Source organism: Felis catus, chromosome A1, assembly GCF_018350175.1.
Source record: "Felis catus isolate Fca126 chromosome A1, F.catus_Fca126_mat1.0, whole genome shotgun sequence".
NCBI lineage: Eukaryota > Metazoa > Chordata > Mammalia > Carnivora > Felidae > Felis > Felis catus.
The window spans coordinates 212,043,363-212,057,189 of NC_058368.1; the positions used below are offsets into that span (position 1 = coordinate 212,043,363).

Below are 13,827 nucleotides of genomic sequence, written 5' to 3' on the forward strand. Positions count from 1 at the left end.
AGTACTGGCCTCTGAGCCAAGGACACATGGATTTTCAGCTTCCTGTAGAGAGTTTGGGAGGACAGTTCTCAGCCGGTCTGTGAGGCAAATTTCTGGCCTCCTTTCAGACTCGTTTCAAAAGTTGCCTCCTTGTGAGGTCCCCTTCCCCTACATGCTCAGCCCTAGGAGGACTGATGTGTCCCTTTCCTGAGCTCACTCTGCATTTTGAAGTGTAGACTTCTACCTTCCTGCCTCCCCATCTCCTCTTTCCCTGTCTCCTAGATGTTCCTTCAGATGGGCTCACTTCAGAGCTCTTGCATTCACTGTTCCCTCATGCTGGATGCCCCCCCACCCCTCACCCCCATTTCTTCATGGCTTCTTCTCTTCTGCTGCTCAAGTCTCTGCTCAGATTCACCCAGAGAAGCCTTCTTGGACCACTGTCAAAGATAGCTGTTCTTCTGTCACTTTGTAAACCATTTATCCTGCTTTCTGTCTTTTCACAGCACTTGTCATCACCTGATGTTCTTTATCTATGTATCAGTTAATTGCCTGTCTTCCCCCAACTAGAATATAGGCTCCGTGAGGGCAAACACTTCCTCACTTTTGTTCTCTGCTGAATCCCCACTGCCTGGGACAGAGCCTGCCATAGTGAGCATCTAGAAAATGTTGAGTGAATGAGTAAATCAATAAATGAATCGTAGCTTCATTAGTGATTATCCCGTTGAACTTGTATTCTGTTTCCACCACTAGGCTCGTCTTTGTATCCCAAGTACCAAGGATACTTGTGTCCTAAATGTCAAGCCTAGTATCTGATGTCTAATAGTTGTTTCTGGATAAATATTTGTCCATTGAGTGAGTGAATGATATGTCCCTTGCAGCGGGGTCCTGCAGGTGTCAGCAGACACTGATCTTACCAAGGGTGGGGGTCCAAGCATTCCAGGGGTGCTCTGAGTCACTGGACAGCAGGTCATGTTAACCACGTATTTGTCCCACAGCTTGATTCATGTTGGTGTTTGGGAAAACAAGCATTCACACCCCCACATAATCCTGGCTTTCTGTGCAGCAGCTGGAAGTCTCATAAATAACCACGAAATTGTTTCTCTGTGGGGAAGGAAGTTTACTTGTTAGACTTGAAATAAAATATTTTAGGAAATTGTGAATACATTTTATGCTCCAAATCTCCTCTAAAGGCAGAGAAGTGGATCCCTAGGGTGCTTTCTGGGCCAATAAGCCAAAGATTAGGAAGTTCCAGAGTTTGATTTACATTAGGTTGTGTGTCATTGGTTGACCTTCCTTCCTTCAGGAAATATTAATTTGATGCTTTCTGTGGGCCAGATACTAACTTAAACAGCTCTGAACATGACAAATTGGACTCTGCCCTCATGGACTTACAAGATTGTAGGAGAAGAATTTAACAAAAATTATAAAAATAGTACATATGAGCATTGTGACAAATGCTGTGAGTGTATAGAAGAGGAACCCAATATGATCATAAGGGTTGGGGAAAGTCTATCTGAGAGAAGCCATAAACTGGATATAAATTCTTAGGGAGCCATTTTCCCCAAGATCATTTCTACAGAACATCTAGCATTTGAGGAATGGTGCCTGTCAGGGATTATATTGTGTCCCCTCAAATTCCCTACATTGAAGTTCCTACCTTGGTACCTCGGAATGTGACTATATTTGGAGATAGCCTCTTTAAAAAGGCAATTAAGGGGCGCCTGGGTGGCTCAGTCGGTTAAGCGTCCGACTTCAGCCCGGGTCACGATCTCGCGGTCCGTGTGTTCGAGCCCCGCGTCGGGCTCTGGGCTGATGACTCAGAGCCTGGAGCCTGCTTCTGATTCTGTGTCTCCCTCTCTCTCTGCCCCTCCCCCGTTCATGCTCTGTCTCTCTCTGTCTCAAAAATAAATAAACGTTAAAAAAAAATTAAAAAAAAAAAGAAAAAAAAAGGCAATTAAATTAAAATACGGTCATTAAAGTGAGCCCTGATCCAATATGCCTGGTGTTCTTAGAAAAAGAGGAAATTTGGACACAGACACACACAGGGGAGACCATGTGAAGACACAAGGGGAAGACAACCATCTCCAAGCCAATGAAAAATACCTCAGAAAGAAAGCAGGCTGCTGACACTTTGATCTTGGACTTCTTGCCTTCAGAATTGTGAGGAAATAAATTTCTGTTGCATAAGTTACTCAGCCTGTCGTACTTTGTTATGGCGGCCCTAGCAGATTGATACAGCAGTTATTTGTTAGCCTACCTGCACAGTGATCCTCTAGTTCTTTCAAGCTATGAGCAGTTGGTTATGCTGCATGAATAACAGAAGACTGTACACACAAAATGAAGTTTAGTCAGGACTGGCTTTAAAGTGTGTAACTGGTACAGCCACACAGGGCCATACTCAGAAGAGCAGTGCTCTGTGGTAGCCATCTTGAAATTATTATTTTTTTTTGTAATTTATTTATTTAAATTCAAGTTAGTTAGCATACAGTGTAGTATTGGTTTCAGGAGTAGAATCCAGTGATTCATCACTTCCATGTAACACCCAGTGCTCATCTCAACAGGTGCCCTCCTTAATGCCCATCCCCCATTTAGCCCACGACCCCATCCACCTCTCCTCCAGCAGCCCTTGGTTTGTTCTCTGTATTTAAGAGTCTCTTATGGTTTGCCTCCCTGTCTGTTTTTATCTTATTTTTCCTTCCCTTACCGTTCATTTGTTTAGTTTCTTAAATTCCGCATACGAGTGAAGTGAAATCATTTTTCTTTCACTGACTGACTTAATTTGCTTTGCATTATATTCTTAATGATTTTATCTTTGACTTCGTGCTTTGTAAGTGAAGTCTGATCAGACAGTGGAGTGTGTGCTGTGGGCCTGGAGCCTCAGCTCTTACGTGTTCTTGCCTCTTGCCACCTCCCTTTACTCTCCACTATGACTCCGCTACCTCTGTGGCCCTGTCTGGGCAGTGACCAGGGCACAGCAGTGTGGGAAGGCCTGCTTCTGTGGCTGTCTTCCGCCACCAGTGGAAGCCTGCACACACACACATGAGGTTCAGGATTGAGTGTGTGTCCTACAGCGTCTTGGGATGAGGGATGGCAGCAGTCCCCTCCACCCTAAGCTGGCATTTGCTAGGTGACCTGGAGGGGACTGCTTATCCACTTCCCTTCAGGTACTAAACATATTTATGCTCCCAAATGTGTGGTGTTTGCAATTCCATGGGGTCACCCACCTGGGTGGGCTGGGGTCACAGGCCATAAAGGAAAGATTGACCTCTCTGCCCCATGCCCAGGGCCCTGTGTTTTCATTTTGTGTTGCATTCTGAGAATCATGGCCCTGGGTTTAGATTTCATTCACTTTGCTGGCAAAAAATTAAAGTGTATCTGACACATATTAACGAGATGACTAGGATTGTGGTAGAATTAACCATTGATGGAAAGTAATTGTTATTAATCATTGTTTTTAGTTTTGCTCATATATAAATAAATGGGTTTCACATTTTTTGTTCACACTAGAGTTTAGAGAGGGATGGTGTGGACATCAGGAGAGCCACATTCTGTGCCCCCTCGGTCATTCTCTAATTGGGACACAGTATAGGAACCATGGCCTCCATTTCCTCATCAGTAAGGTGAAGGAACATCTTTGTGGATTCTTTCTACTCTCATGTTGTGAGTCTGTTTCTGTTTTTATTCTGCAGCGTCTAGAAGCAACACAGTGTTGACATTCTTTACTCATACCAGTGTGGTTTAAAATCTGTCAAGTGGGTTTGCATACACTGGCATCTCACACATAAAAGGCAAGGATCTTGACCCATCCTTCCAGGATCCCCAGGGCACGGCTGCCCAGTGCTTTCCCCTTCTGGGCCTTCTGCCTCCTTTGCACACTTGCCCCGTCCCCAACTGCCACACCTAAAACTCGGGAGCTCAGGCTGCTGACTCAGAAGCGCCAGCTGGGGCTGCCATCTCGGGGGCTCTGAAGCAGAGGCAGAAGAATCTCAGGGCCCCGAGTTAGTGGATGCATCTGATCCATCAGCAGGAGGTGGAGCATCAGAGGGAAGAAGTGGCCCTTTCAATCCAGAAACTGCATTCGGACTCAAGAGCACTAACATCTTGGAGAGAGGTGAGAATACAAGTAAGGTTGAGTAAGATTGCAGGAAGATTAGAGAACCTACTTATCCAGGTTCCTTCTCTCTCTCTCTCTCTCTCTCTCTCTGTCTCTCCCTCACACACACAATTTCTCTTGAAATGTGGTGCTTAATTAAAAGGGCTCCACATATATTTGAGTGTGTCAAATACAGTGGGATTGTTATTCTAGACTCAGGACCTCATGTGTTAGCTGAGTTTCACCTGAGTGGGTACGTGTTTATGTGGTGTGTGTACGTGTGGTGTGTGTGATTATGTATCATGTGTACACGTGTTTATGTGTGTGGTGTGGGCGCATGTTTATGTGTGGTGTGTGCTTACGTGGTACCTGTAGGCGTGTGTTTACGTATATGTGTTTAAACGCACATATTGCACCTTGGTGGCTCCAGGAGGCAGACATCTTGCTCAGCTGTCATGACTCAGGATTTTATGGAAGTTCTTTCCATTCTCATTAACTATGCCATGTTGAAAGCCCAATGTAGTCTCTCAGTCAACACAGGAGTTCTTTGTTTAATTTAACTGAGGGAGAGTCCAGGCCCCTCAGAAAAAGGCTTTTCCTTGCTGAGAGGTTGTGCTAAGAATAGTGCCGGTGACCAGCACCACAGCCACATTTCTGAGGGCATCTCTGCCAGTGAATCTTCACAGAAGGGGGCTTCATTTTCTAGGAAGCCACCTCTCCGTCACTCCATCTCCTCAGGAAGCATTTAGCTGGGAGTCAGCCCTTCCCACCAGCTCCTCTGGAACTCCAGACCTTTCTCCTGGTGGGACCAGCAAGTGCTGTGGTACTGAGGACGGCTCTGTCCTTCCCTGGCCAGTTCAGCGCCATGGCGTGGCATCTGACACTGGCTAACCCTGGGTGCTGACATTGGTGTGCAGAAGACAGGCAGTTGTGAATGCGGGTCTGGTAGGAAGACAGATGGATACATCCGTAGCTAAGAACCACCCCTCACCAAAGGACAGGGCAGCCGACCTCAGCCATGAGAGAGGAGAGTCAAAGCTTTTATCTTGCTAGTTCTGTCAAGCTTCGGATCCCTTTTGGTCTTGTTTCTCTAGGGGATATGCAGGAGATGTGCCCGGTTGAGAGAGTCAAAGACCTTTTCATTTGCACACCTTCTGTTTCTGGGGAACAGTCCCAATTGAAAGCACACTATTAGTGTTGAGGGGAAGGGGGGACAAAGTCCACTGGTTGGGGATATTCTGTACTTTGGTAACAAAAGATCAAAGGACAGTCCCTGGAGACAGAACTGTGGTTTATCCTGCTCATGGTTCTGGCTCAGAGGATGACATAAATCATGGCATGGTGAGAGCAGTCATGGCCTTCCCAGGGGGAGAGGCCATTATCAAAACCCCCAAATGGCTCCATCTCACGCACCTTCCACTAAAACCCATACTGGGAAGAGCTCTCTGGGACTCTTTCTTCACATTTCAGGGGACTTCTTTAGGATTCCATTGCTGGCTGGCCGTTGGGCCGGTGACCATTTTCCTACTCCTGTTACTTCTCATTTCTATTTTCTCATCTGTAAACTGAATAACAAGAATTTCATACCAAGATGGGGTAGGGTGGGATCAGTGAGAGCTGCAGGCAGGCTCACAGTTCCTGAGCTGCAAGTCCAAATTCCAGAGAACTCTAAAAACCAAAAGTTATTTATTTTAGTGTTTAGCAACCTCATTTGATGGCAAAATGCAACCTGAATTGATGTGAGTCTGCTTATAATTTTTGTTTATCTTAGTGGGAGTAGGTGTACAGTTTGTCATGGAGGCTGTCCACGTGTTTGACGTTAGGGTACTTACTATCCTAGACCCTGTAGGGACGTTCAGTAGTATAGAATATTGACCCATATAGAATATATGGCCCAAGTTACTTTTTTAAAAAAGAGTGGCAAAATATGTGGAACATAAAATTTACCATCTTAACCCTCTTTAAATGTACAAGTCAGTAGTGTTACGTACATTCACATTGTTGTGCAATCAAGCTCCACAACTTTTCATCTTGCAGAAGGGAAACTCTACACCCATTATACAACTCCCTCCTCTCTCTCCCCAACTAACCACCATTCTACCTTCCAAGTTACTTTTATAATTGCAAAAATTTTGAGTTCCAGGATATCTGGCCCCAAAGGGTTTAAGTCTTTGTTTTTTTAAATGACTTAAAAGAGAGAGAGAGAGAGAAAATGCAAGTGGGGGAAGGGCAGAGAGAGAGGGAGACAGAGAATCTAAAGCAGGCTCCGAGTTATCAGTGCAAAGCCTGATGTGGGGCTCGAACCCATGAGATCATAACCCGAGCTGAAGTCGGATGCTCAACCGACTGAGCCCCCCAGGCGCCCCTCCAAGGGTTTTGAAGAAGGGATCACTGACCTTAATCGTGGAAGAAGAATGGCCAGCATCTGTCAGTCACCACCTTGCGAGATAGTCTCCAAGAGCCCTGTTCCTCTGATGGTACCGGGATCTTTCTGCTACAGCTCTCCCCTTGCCAGAAGCAGGTGCCCATGTGTGAAAGATTGCAAAACACCAGGGACAAGATCTGTGGGATTCTGACCAATAGCAGCAGAGTGTGGGTGCTCAAATGCAGTGATTAATACACTCTTTCCCAGTCATTCCCTCAATCTCATTTTTTTTTATTTTATTTTTATTGGCTTATTTACTTTATTTAAGTTCAAGTTAGTTAACATATAATGTAGTATTGATTTCGGAGTGGATGCAGTGATTCATCACTGCCATATAGCACCCAATGCTCATCCCAGCAAATGCCCTCCTTAATGCCCATGCCCCCACGCACCTCCCTTCTGCAACCCTCAGCTTGTTCTCTATAGTGAAGAGCCTCTTACGGTTTGTTTCCCTCTCTGTTTTTATCTTATTTTATTTTTTCTTCCTTTCCCCTATATTTATCTTTTTTTTTTTGTCAGTAGAGTGGCACACATTGGCAGCTGGTTGTGGTGTCAGCTCTTTAGTTCTGTGCCATCCAAACCTTCCTGCAGACTGAACTGTGGGGAAGGTGCCTCCAGCCTATGTAGGCCCCACTGGAGACCTTTGACGCTGGATTTATGCATTTTGCAGAACTCTCCAGGCATGGCATGAAAAGCAGTGATGCTTACCTTGTTATTCCCAGTGGATCCAGCATAGAGACCGGCTCTGAGTCATGTGTTCTATAACTGGATGAGTCCGTCTCTGGTAGTTGTGCAAGGACCACAGGGTCATCGTTGGAAAACCCGGCAGTGGTTGAGCATCGTTATTGGAATGTCTCCTTCACACCACTCATTTTGTGACCATCCTGGGGGCAGATGGAGGGGTTGTTCTTTGCAGGAGGCTTGTGGTTTCTTCCCCTGTTTTTAATCACTAGGAAAAAAGCGGATGTTTGAAAAATTGAAAGCCCCTGAACACAAAAATTCAGAACATGAAACCCTCTCATGGATAACTCCTGATACATACAGAATAACCTTGATACAAGATCTTCCACTTTGGAGTTCTCCACACTATGTAAAGAGCTGCATGCTTTTAAAGCAGATGGCACTGATTTGGACGTCTATTATCATCATTACTATTTTCAAAAAGCCATAAGAATCCTCTACTCCCAAAGAAAACAACACTAAATACAGAACTTTAAATGGTATCGGGCCCTGGAAAAATCAAACAAATGATCAGTTTGCAGACATCCATGTGGGACATTCCAAATCCATGGTGACCAGGATGCCCGTGAGTGTCCAAGGTTTGGGGCCAGCTGCAGAGTTTTTTTTTTCCTTCATGGCCTTGTTACCACAATTACTGCCGCTTTGTGGCCTGTGCTGGACATTGCTCAGACTCTCCGCAGCTTGAAGCTGAAGTGTTCTTTTATGACTCGGCCATTAGGCAGCTGGGACCTCAAGCAAAACAGAAACAGGTGTAGGGTGGTGGGAATGTAGGGACCAAGACCAGAAATTAGTCTAGAGTCTAGACCACAAGGCCATCTGTTTTGTGGCCTGGGAGCTGAGAATGGATTCTATATTTTTAAATGGTTACATTTAAAATGGTTCTATGAGTACCTATATAATATCCTTGATTTTGCCTTTGATCCACAAAACATAAGACATTTACTGTTCTGGTCCTTCATAATAATTGCTGACTCCCTCGTTTAGACCCTTGGTTCTCAAAGTGTGGTCCCTGGACCCAACAGCATCAGCATCACCCAGGAACTGGTTAGAAATTCAAATCCTCAGAAACTCTGGGAGTATCTGTGTCTTAACTGGCCCTCCAGACAATTCTGATTCTGGCTAAAGCTTTGGGAACCACTGATCTAGACTATTGGTGCAGCCATTCATCATTAGTTCATTCATTTATCTTTTACAAAAAGAAGACCTGGGGCGAACTACTTAACCTCTCTGTGCCTTGGGTTTTTCATCAGTAAGGGTTTTATTGAGGTCATTAAAAGAGCTAAAACACGTACAATGTATTAAATGCTGAATGCATGTCAACCGTTGTTATTTCAAATTTATTGTTATTAAAAAAACACTTTATTAGGTCTCAGGTCAATTAAAAGTCAAGAGAACCCAGCAGAGATCTGATCATCAGGGATATCTTATAGCAGGAATCATCAAGATATCTTATAGCAGGAATGTCCTTATGGAAATCAGACATGCTGGTCTGGAAATTGGGGGCTAAGAGCTCCAAACCCTGTCAAGGTAGCCCACGAGTCATCCCCCAGCCAGCCCGGGGCATCTCTCCAGGCCTGACTGGGTACCTGGCTGATCTTTCTTCCAAAGCAGTGCCCTTCCAGTCTTCTTCCCCTGCCTTGTCAGGCCCCTGGGTGTTTTCATCCTTCAGAGCAGTGAGCGCCCCACTTCCTCACCCACCCTGAACATGAGCATACATACTTTACTGGTGAATCGCTCTCTGGAAACTGGGCTCATAAAAATCACTCTCAGGGGATAGGGTTGTTGTAAGGAATGCAAAAAGCTACACATGTTTTTGTACGTTAAACTGAACGTGTGATACACGTTAGCTGCTGTTGTTATAATTTTTAAAATTTGTAATTGTTATTCAAAAATAGATGGTGACGATGTCTCAAGTTGGTTGAGGTCAAGAGAAGCTGTAAGTTCTTCTGGTAGCTGCGGTTTTCTGCCAATGTTGCTGTCTCTCCACAAGGCTTTGTGTCTCTGTCCTTCCTCAGGACCAGCTCTGCAAGGTTGTGTTCTCCCTTCTGACCTGGAAGCACTTTGAGCAATTCAGGCAGAGCCTCAGAAGTCCCACTTTGTCTAAGGGTGCAGCTTTCGTTCCAGAGCACCAGGAGTGACAGAGATGGCCACTCACTAGAGAGACAGAGGGATTTCGTCTCCAGGAGCTTGCAGGAGACTCAGGGAGCATGCCCCTTGGTTAGTGGTGGGGGCGGGAGGGGGGGACAGGAACAAGAGGACCAGGGCCTCTCCATTCTCTCTGATGGCTTGGCCACTGCTCGGTGCCATGCTCTCTCTGACTGCTCAGCCATCCTCTAGAGGTATCCTGACGCTAAGAGCTGAGTGTGCCTGTGTGTGTGTGTCTGTGTGTGTGTGTGTTTGTGTGTGTGAGTTCCAGGCTGGTGTGAATCTTGACATGGAGCAGTGCTGTGACCTCAGATGAGTTTCTGAAGTTCTCTGAGCCTCATTGTCTTCATCTGTAAAATGTATGTGGTTCTTGCTTGGCTATATTTCTGTATGAATCGGGGAGAATGAAGGGCTCAGTAAGTGCTGGCCTCTGTTGTGGGGTCTGGTAGCAGCTGTGTTTCACTGAGTCTCCTTGGCCGCATCGTGGAATGATGGCTTAGGAGATGGTGTCGATGATGATTCTCAGGAAACTCCAGCCCACACTGGTTCTTTGGGCCAACCACAAAGCTGCCTGGCCTTGTACAAAGCATGATCATGTCGACATTTTTTTGGAATGTAAGGAAGCAGGGATGCCATAGCCCCTTTCACTGGCTGGTGCTCACCTCTTCCCCTTCAGACCAGCTAGCGATTAGGATCAGGTACCTCCTATGGGCCGGGTGTCATGCTGACCACTTGAGAGTATCTCTTACTAAAGACTCACAGCTGTCTTATGAATAGGTACTATTATTATGCCCATTTCACAGGCAAGAAAATCGAGGCATAGAGAGCTTAAGTGACTTACCCACACTCACATTATTAAAAGTGACAAAGGTCTGTGTGAGTATAGAACTTGCCTTCTGGCCCACCATGTTCCAGGACTATTGTTGACAGTTAGTTTGCTTGAAAAAAAACTTCATGTGACAGTTTTAATCAAATTAGATTAAAAATTTTTCCAAATAAAAGAAATAATGAATATATATTATTATTTACTCAGAAAATATAGAAAAATATAAATGAAGAAGATAATATCAATGAAGAAGTAAATCTTTTTCAAGTTATTAAAACTATTTCAAAACAATTTTAAGGATTTCTTGGAACTACTGTTGCATAGATCAAATTTTATTTGTACATTTCTATTTTTAAAAAGATTTTTGTTATAATATAACTCTGTGTGATTATTATTCTTATGCTGCAAATTTTGCCCACATTCAAAAATATTAGATTAGAATCCTATCAATGAATTACTAGAAGTATTTTCTAAAAAGCAATTTATATTTCTAAAAGCAACATATAAAAGTTTCCACTTATATTCTTACCAGCTTTGAATATATTACTCTCTTCTCTGATTATATGTACATAATGTGATCTCATGAGTTCTTGTATTATTTCTTTGAATATGAGTGTGCACATTGGTAACCTAAGCTTTTGAGTCATTTAAACTTCTTCCTTAAGAAGACATCTCTTTGTGAAATGTCACTTGTCATTTTTCTCTTGGATCATTAGTATTTTTCTTAATAATTCATAAAAGGCTTCATAAATAAATTTGTAATGCCTTTGTCCTGTTTGTGAAAAAAATTTTCCTGCTCTTTTTATTTTTAATATTTTTGATGCTTCTATATTTTACATTTTTGTTGAGATGTTTGGTTTTCTTTGCAATTTCTTTCATTCCTTTTATGCTTACAAAGTATTTTCCCATCCTAGTATCAGGTCAATATTCAGCTGTTTTTTTTTTCTCGTACTTCCTTTGTGACTCACAATTAGATTTTGAAGGAGAAGGGAGATGGTGAGTATATGTATTGCTACTTCTGCCTCCTGATGTCTGGGCAGACATCACTAATCTATCACAGCACTCTCTCAGGCTCTGCCAGGAGGCAGCCCCAGAGTATTTCTCAATGCAGATGCAGCTTTAGCCACTACCAGTGTGGGTCAGAGTTGAAACATACGATTTTACCTTTTGACATCTCTACTGAAGAACGTTGTCTGATATTGACAATGAGGATGAGTAGTTTTAAACTCCCATGTATCCTATAAATCTTCTGTATTTGGAATAATTCAGTCTTGCTCCTAAATCAGATACAGTCTTCACATTCCTCAGTCAGAGTCACGAGCCATCTACAGACTTCTGGCATCTTTCCACTGGACAGCCTCTGCTGGGACAGAACATCTTATTCCAATCACTGGTGCTGCCTTTCTAGCTAGCCCCAATTCTGGATCTGTCAGCACATCTGGGTGAAGATTGGGATTGCATGATCAGCCAGCAGGACCTCTCGTTGTTTCAAGACACACTGTACTGTAGAGGAAAGAAAGATAAGAAGCAGAGGGGAAACGAATTTATAACTCATAATAACAGTGATTAAAAAATAAATTGCCGGGGCGCCTGGGTGGCGCAGTCGGTTAAGCGTCCGACTTCAGCCAGGTCACGATCTCGCAGTCCGTGAGTTCGAGCCCCGCGTCAGGCTCTGGGCTGATGGCTCGGAGCCTGGAGCCTGTTTCCGATTCTGTGTCTCCCTCTCTCTCTGCCCCTCCCCCGTTCATGCTCTGTCTCTCTCTGTCCCGAAAATAAATTAAAAAACGTTGAAAAAAAATAAAAAAAATGCCATTTATTGTATGTATGAGACTGAGTGAAATATTCTGCAAATATCATGGATCTCATTCTCACAATGAGAACATTTTTATTATCCCAGTTTACGGGTGAGAAAACCAAGGCAGGTCAGAGCTCTTCCAAGTAGTAAAGGTAGAGCTGGAGCTGGGATTCGATCCAGATGTGCCTGACTCCCGAGCTGTTTACCATTATGCTCCATCCTTCCACTGTCCGTGCTAGGGCCGGGGGCCTCCACTGCTCGAGCTTCAGGAAAATAATTAGCTTATCCTAAATGTGCAAAGTTAAAGGACCATGCAAAGAATTGCCTATCTTTCATGGCCACGTTTGGGAATTTGTTAAAACACATCAATGGAGTTAATGATCTTATACCAATGTGGAAAACACTATATGAAGCAGAGGCTCCCACTGAAACAAACCCCCCTGTATAATGAGGTGGAAGAGGGACCTTTCTGTCTTTTGACCCTTGCTTCCTGTACGTCAGTGGCGTCAATTGGCCTCTGGAAGACCATTGACTGATTGTAGTATATTTTCCTCTTAGTGAAAAATAATAAAATTATTGATTTTTAATCCAGCCCCTTAGAGATTAAGATAACGTCAAAATTTTATGCAAAAAGCTAAAAGGTGCACTTAAACTGTGTTTTAACCACATAGAGAAGCAAATGCAAGAGCAGGAGACAGGGAAGGAGATGGAGGAAAAAGACAGGTTCTGTGGTCATTCCTACCTTTTACCTTTCTGTCCACCCTCCCCTTCCAAAAAAGATTAACTCTTACCAGACAGACATTAGCACACACACACACACACACACACACACACACACACACACCCCTCTAACAGACTTTACTAGCATAATATCGCCATCTTGTGGCCTTATGCACTATTAGTACAATGTCACTGATAGGCTGTTTTTGCAACTATTGGTATAAACTGTGTCTAATCCCATTTCACCTAGAAAGATTCACACTAACGCTGTGCTAGGAGGGTTTTTTTTTTTTTTCCTAACCCTGTGTAGGTGGTAAAGGACATTGCTAAGAGTACCAGGGTGCAGGAAAGGAGACTTCTACTCTTTGACTTTTGCTTGGAGTTCAGAATTGTACATTTGCCCATAGTCATCCCCTAAATTATTGTATATTTTTAAAATGTTGAGTATTTAATAAGTGCTATTTGAAAATCTACACATTCTGTACTAGTGATTTATAAAACACACATAAACACACAGAGAACCTTCTTGCTCTACTGTCTGAAACTAAGTGTTGTGTCTTCTTCAATTTCTTTCATAAGCTTTCTATAGTTTTCAGTGTATAGATTTTTCACCTCTTTGGTCAGATTTATTCCTGGTATTTTATGGGTCTTTTTGTGCAACTGTAAATGGGATTGATTCCTTGATTTCTCTTTCTGTCGCTTCATTGTTGGTGTATAGGAATGCAACTGATTTCTGTGCATTGATTTTATATCCTGCAACTTTGCTGAATTCATGGATCAATTCTAGAAGTTTTTTGGTGGAATCTTTTGGGTTTTCCATATAGAGTATCATGTCATCTGTGAAGAGTGAAAGTTTGACCTCCTCTTGGCCGATTTGGATGTCTTTTATTTCTTTGTGTTGTCTGATTGCTAAGGCTAAGACTTCCAATACTATGTTGAATAACAGTGGCGAGAGTGGACATCCCTGTCTTGTTGCTGACCTTAGGGGAAAAGCTGTCAGTTTTTCCCCATTGAGGATGATATTAGCGTTGGGTTGTTCATATATGATTTTTATGATCTCAAGGTATGATCCTTCTTTTCCTACTTTCTTGAGGGTTTTTATC

General features: G+C 43.4%; 1 protein-coding gene across 5 annotated transcripts in view; it reads left to right on the top strand.

The window, feature by feature from the left end:
• The window catches only part of ADAMTS12 (ADAM metallopeptidase with thrombospondin type 1 motif 12), a 331,317-nt gene that overhangs the window by 134,335 nt on the left and 183,155 nt on the right, over window positions 1-13,827 (top strand). Inside the window, exon 4 of one of the 5 annotated variants that reach the window (XM_045038328.1) lies at window positions 1,992-2,481. The exons of the other annotated variants lie outside the window; for them this stretch is intronic. Within the exon in view, the coding sequence (XP_044894263.1) occupies window positions 1,992-2,038 (47 nt within the window). The 3' untranslated portion in view covers window positions 2,039-2,481. Of the gene's footprint in view, window positions 1-1,991; window positions 2,482-13,827 lie in introns of those variants that run through there. 5 annotated transcript variants of the gene reach the window in all.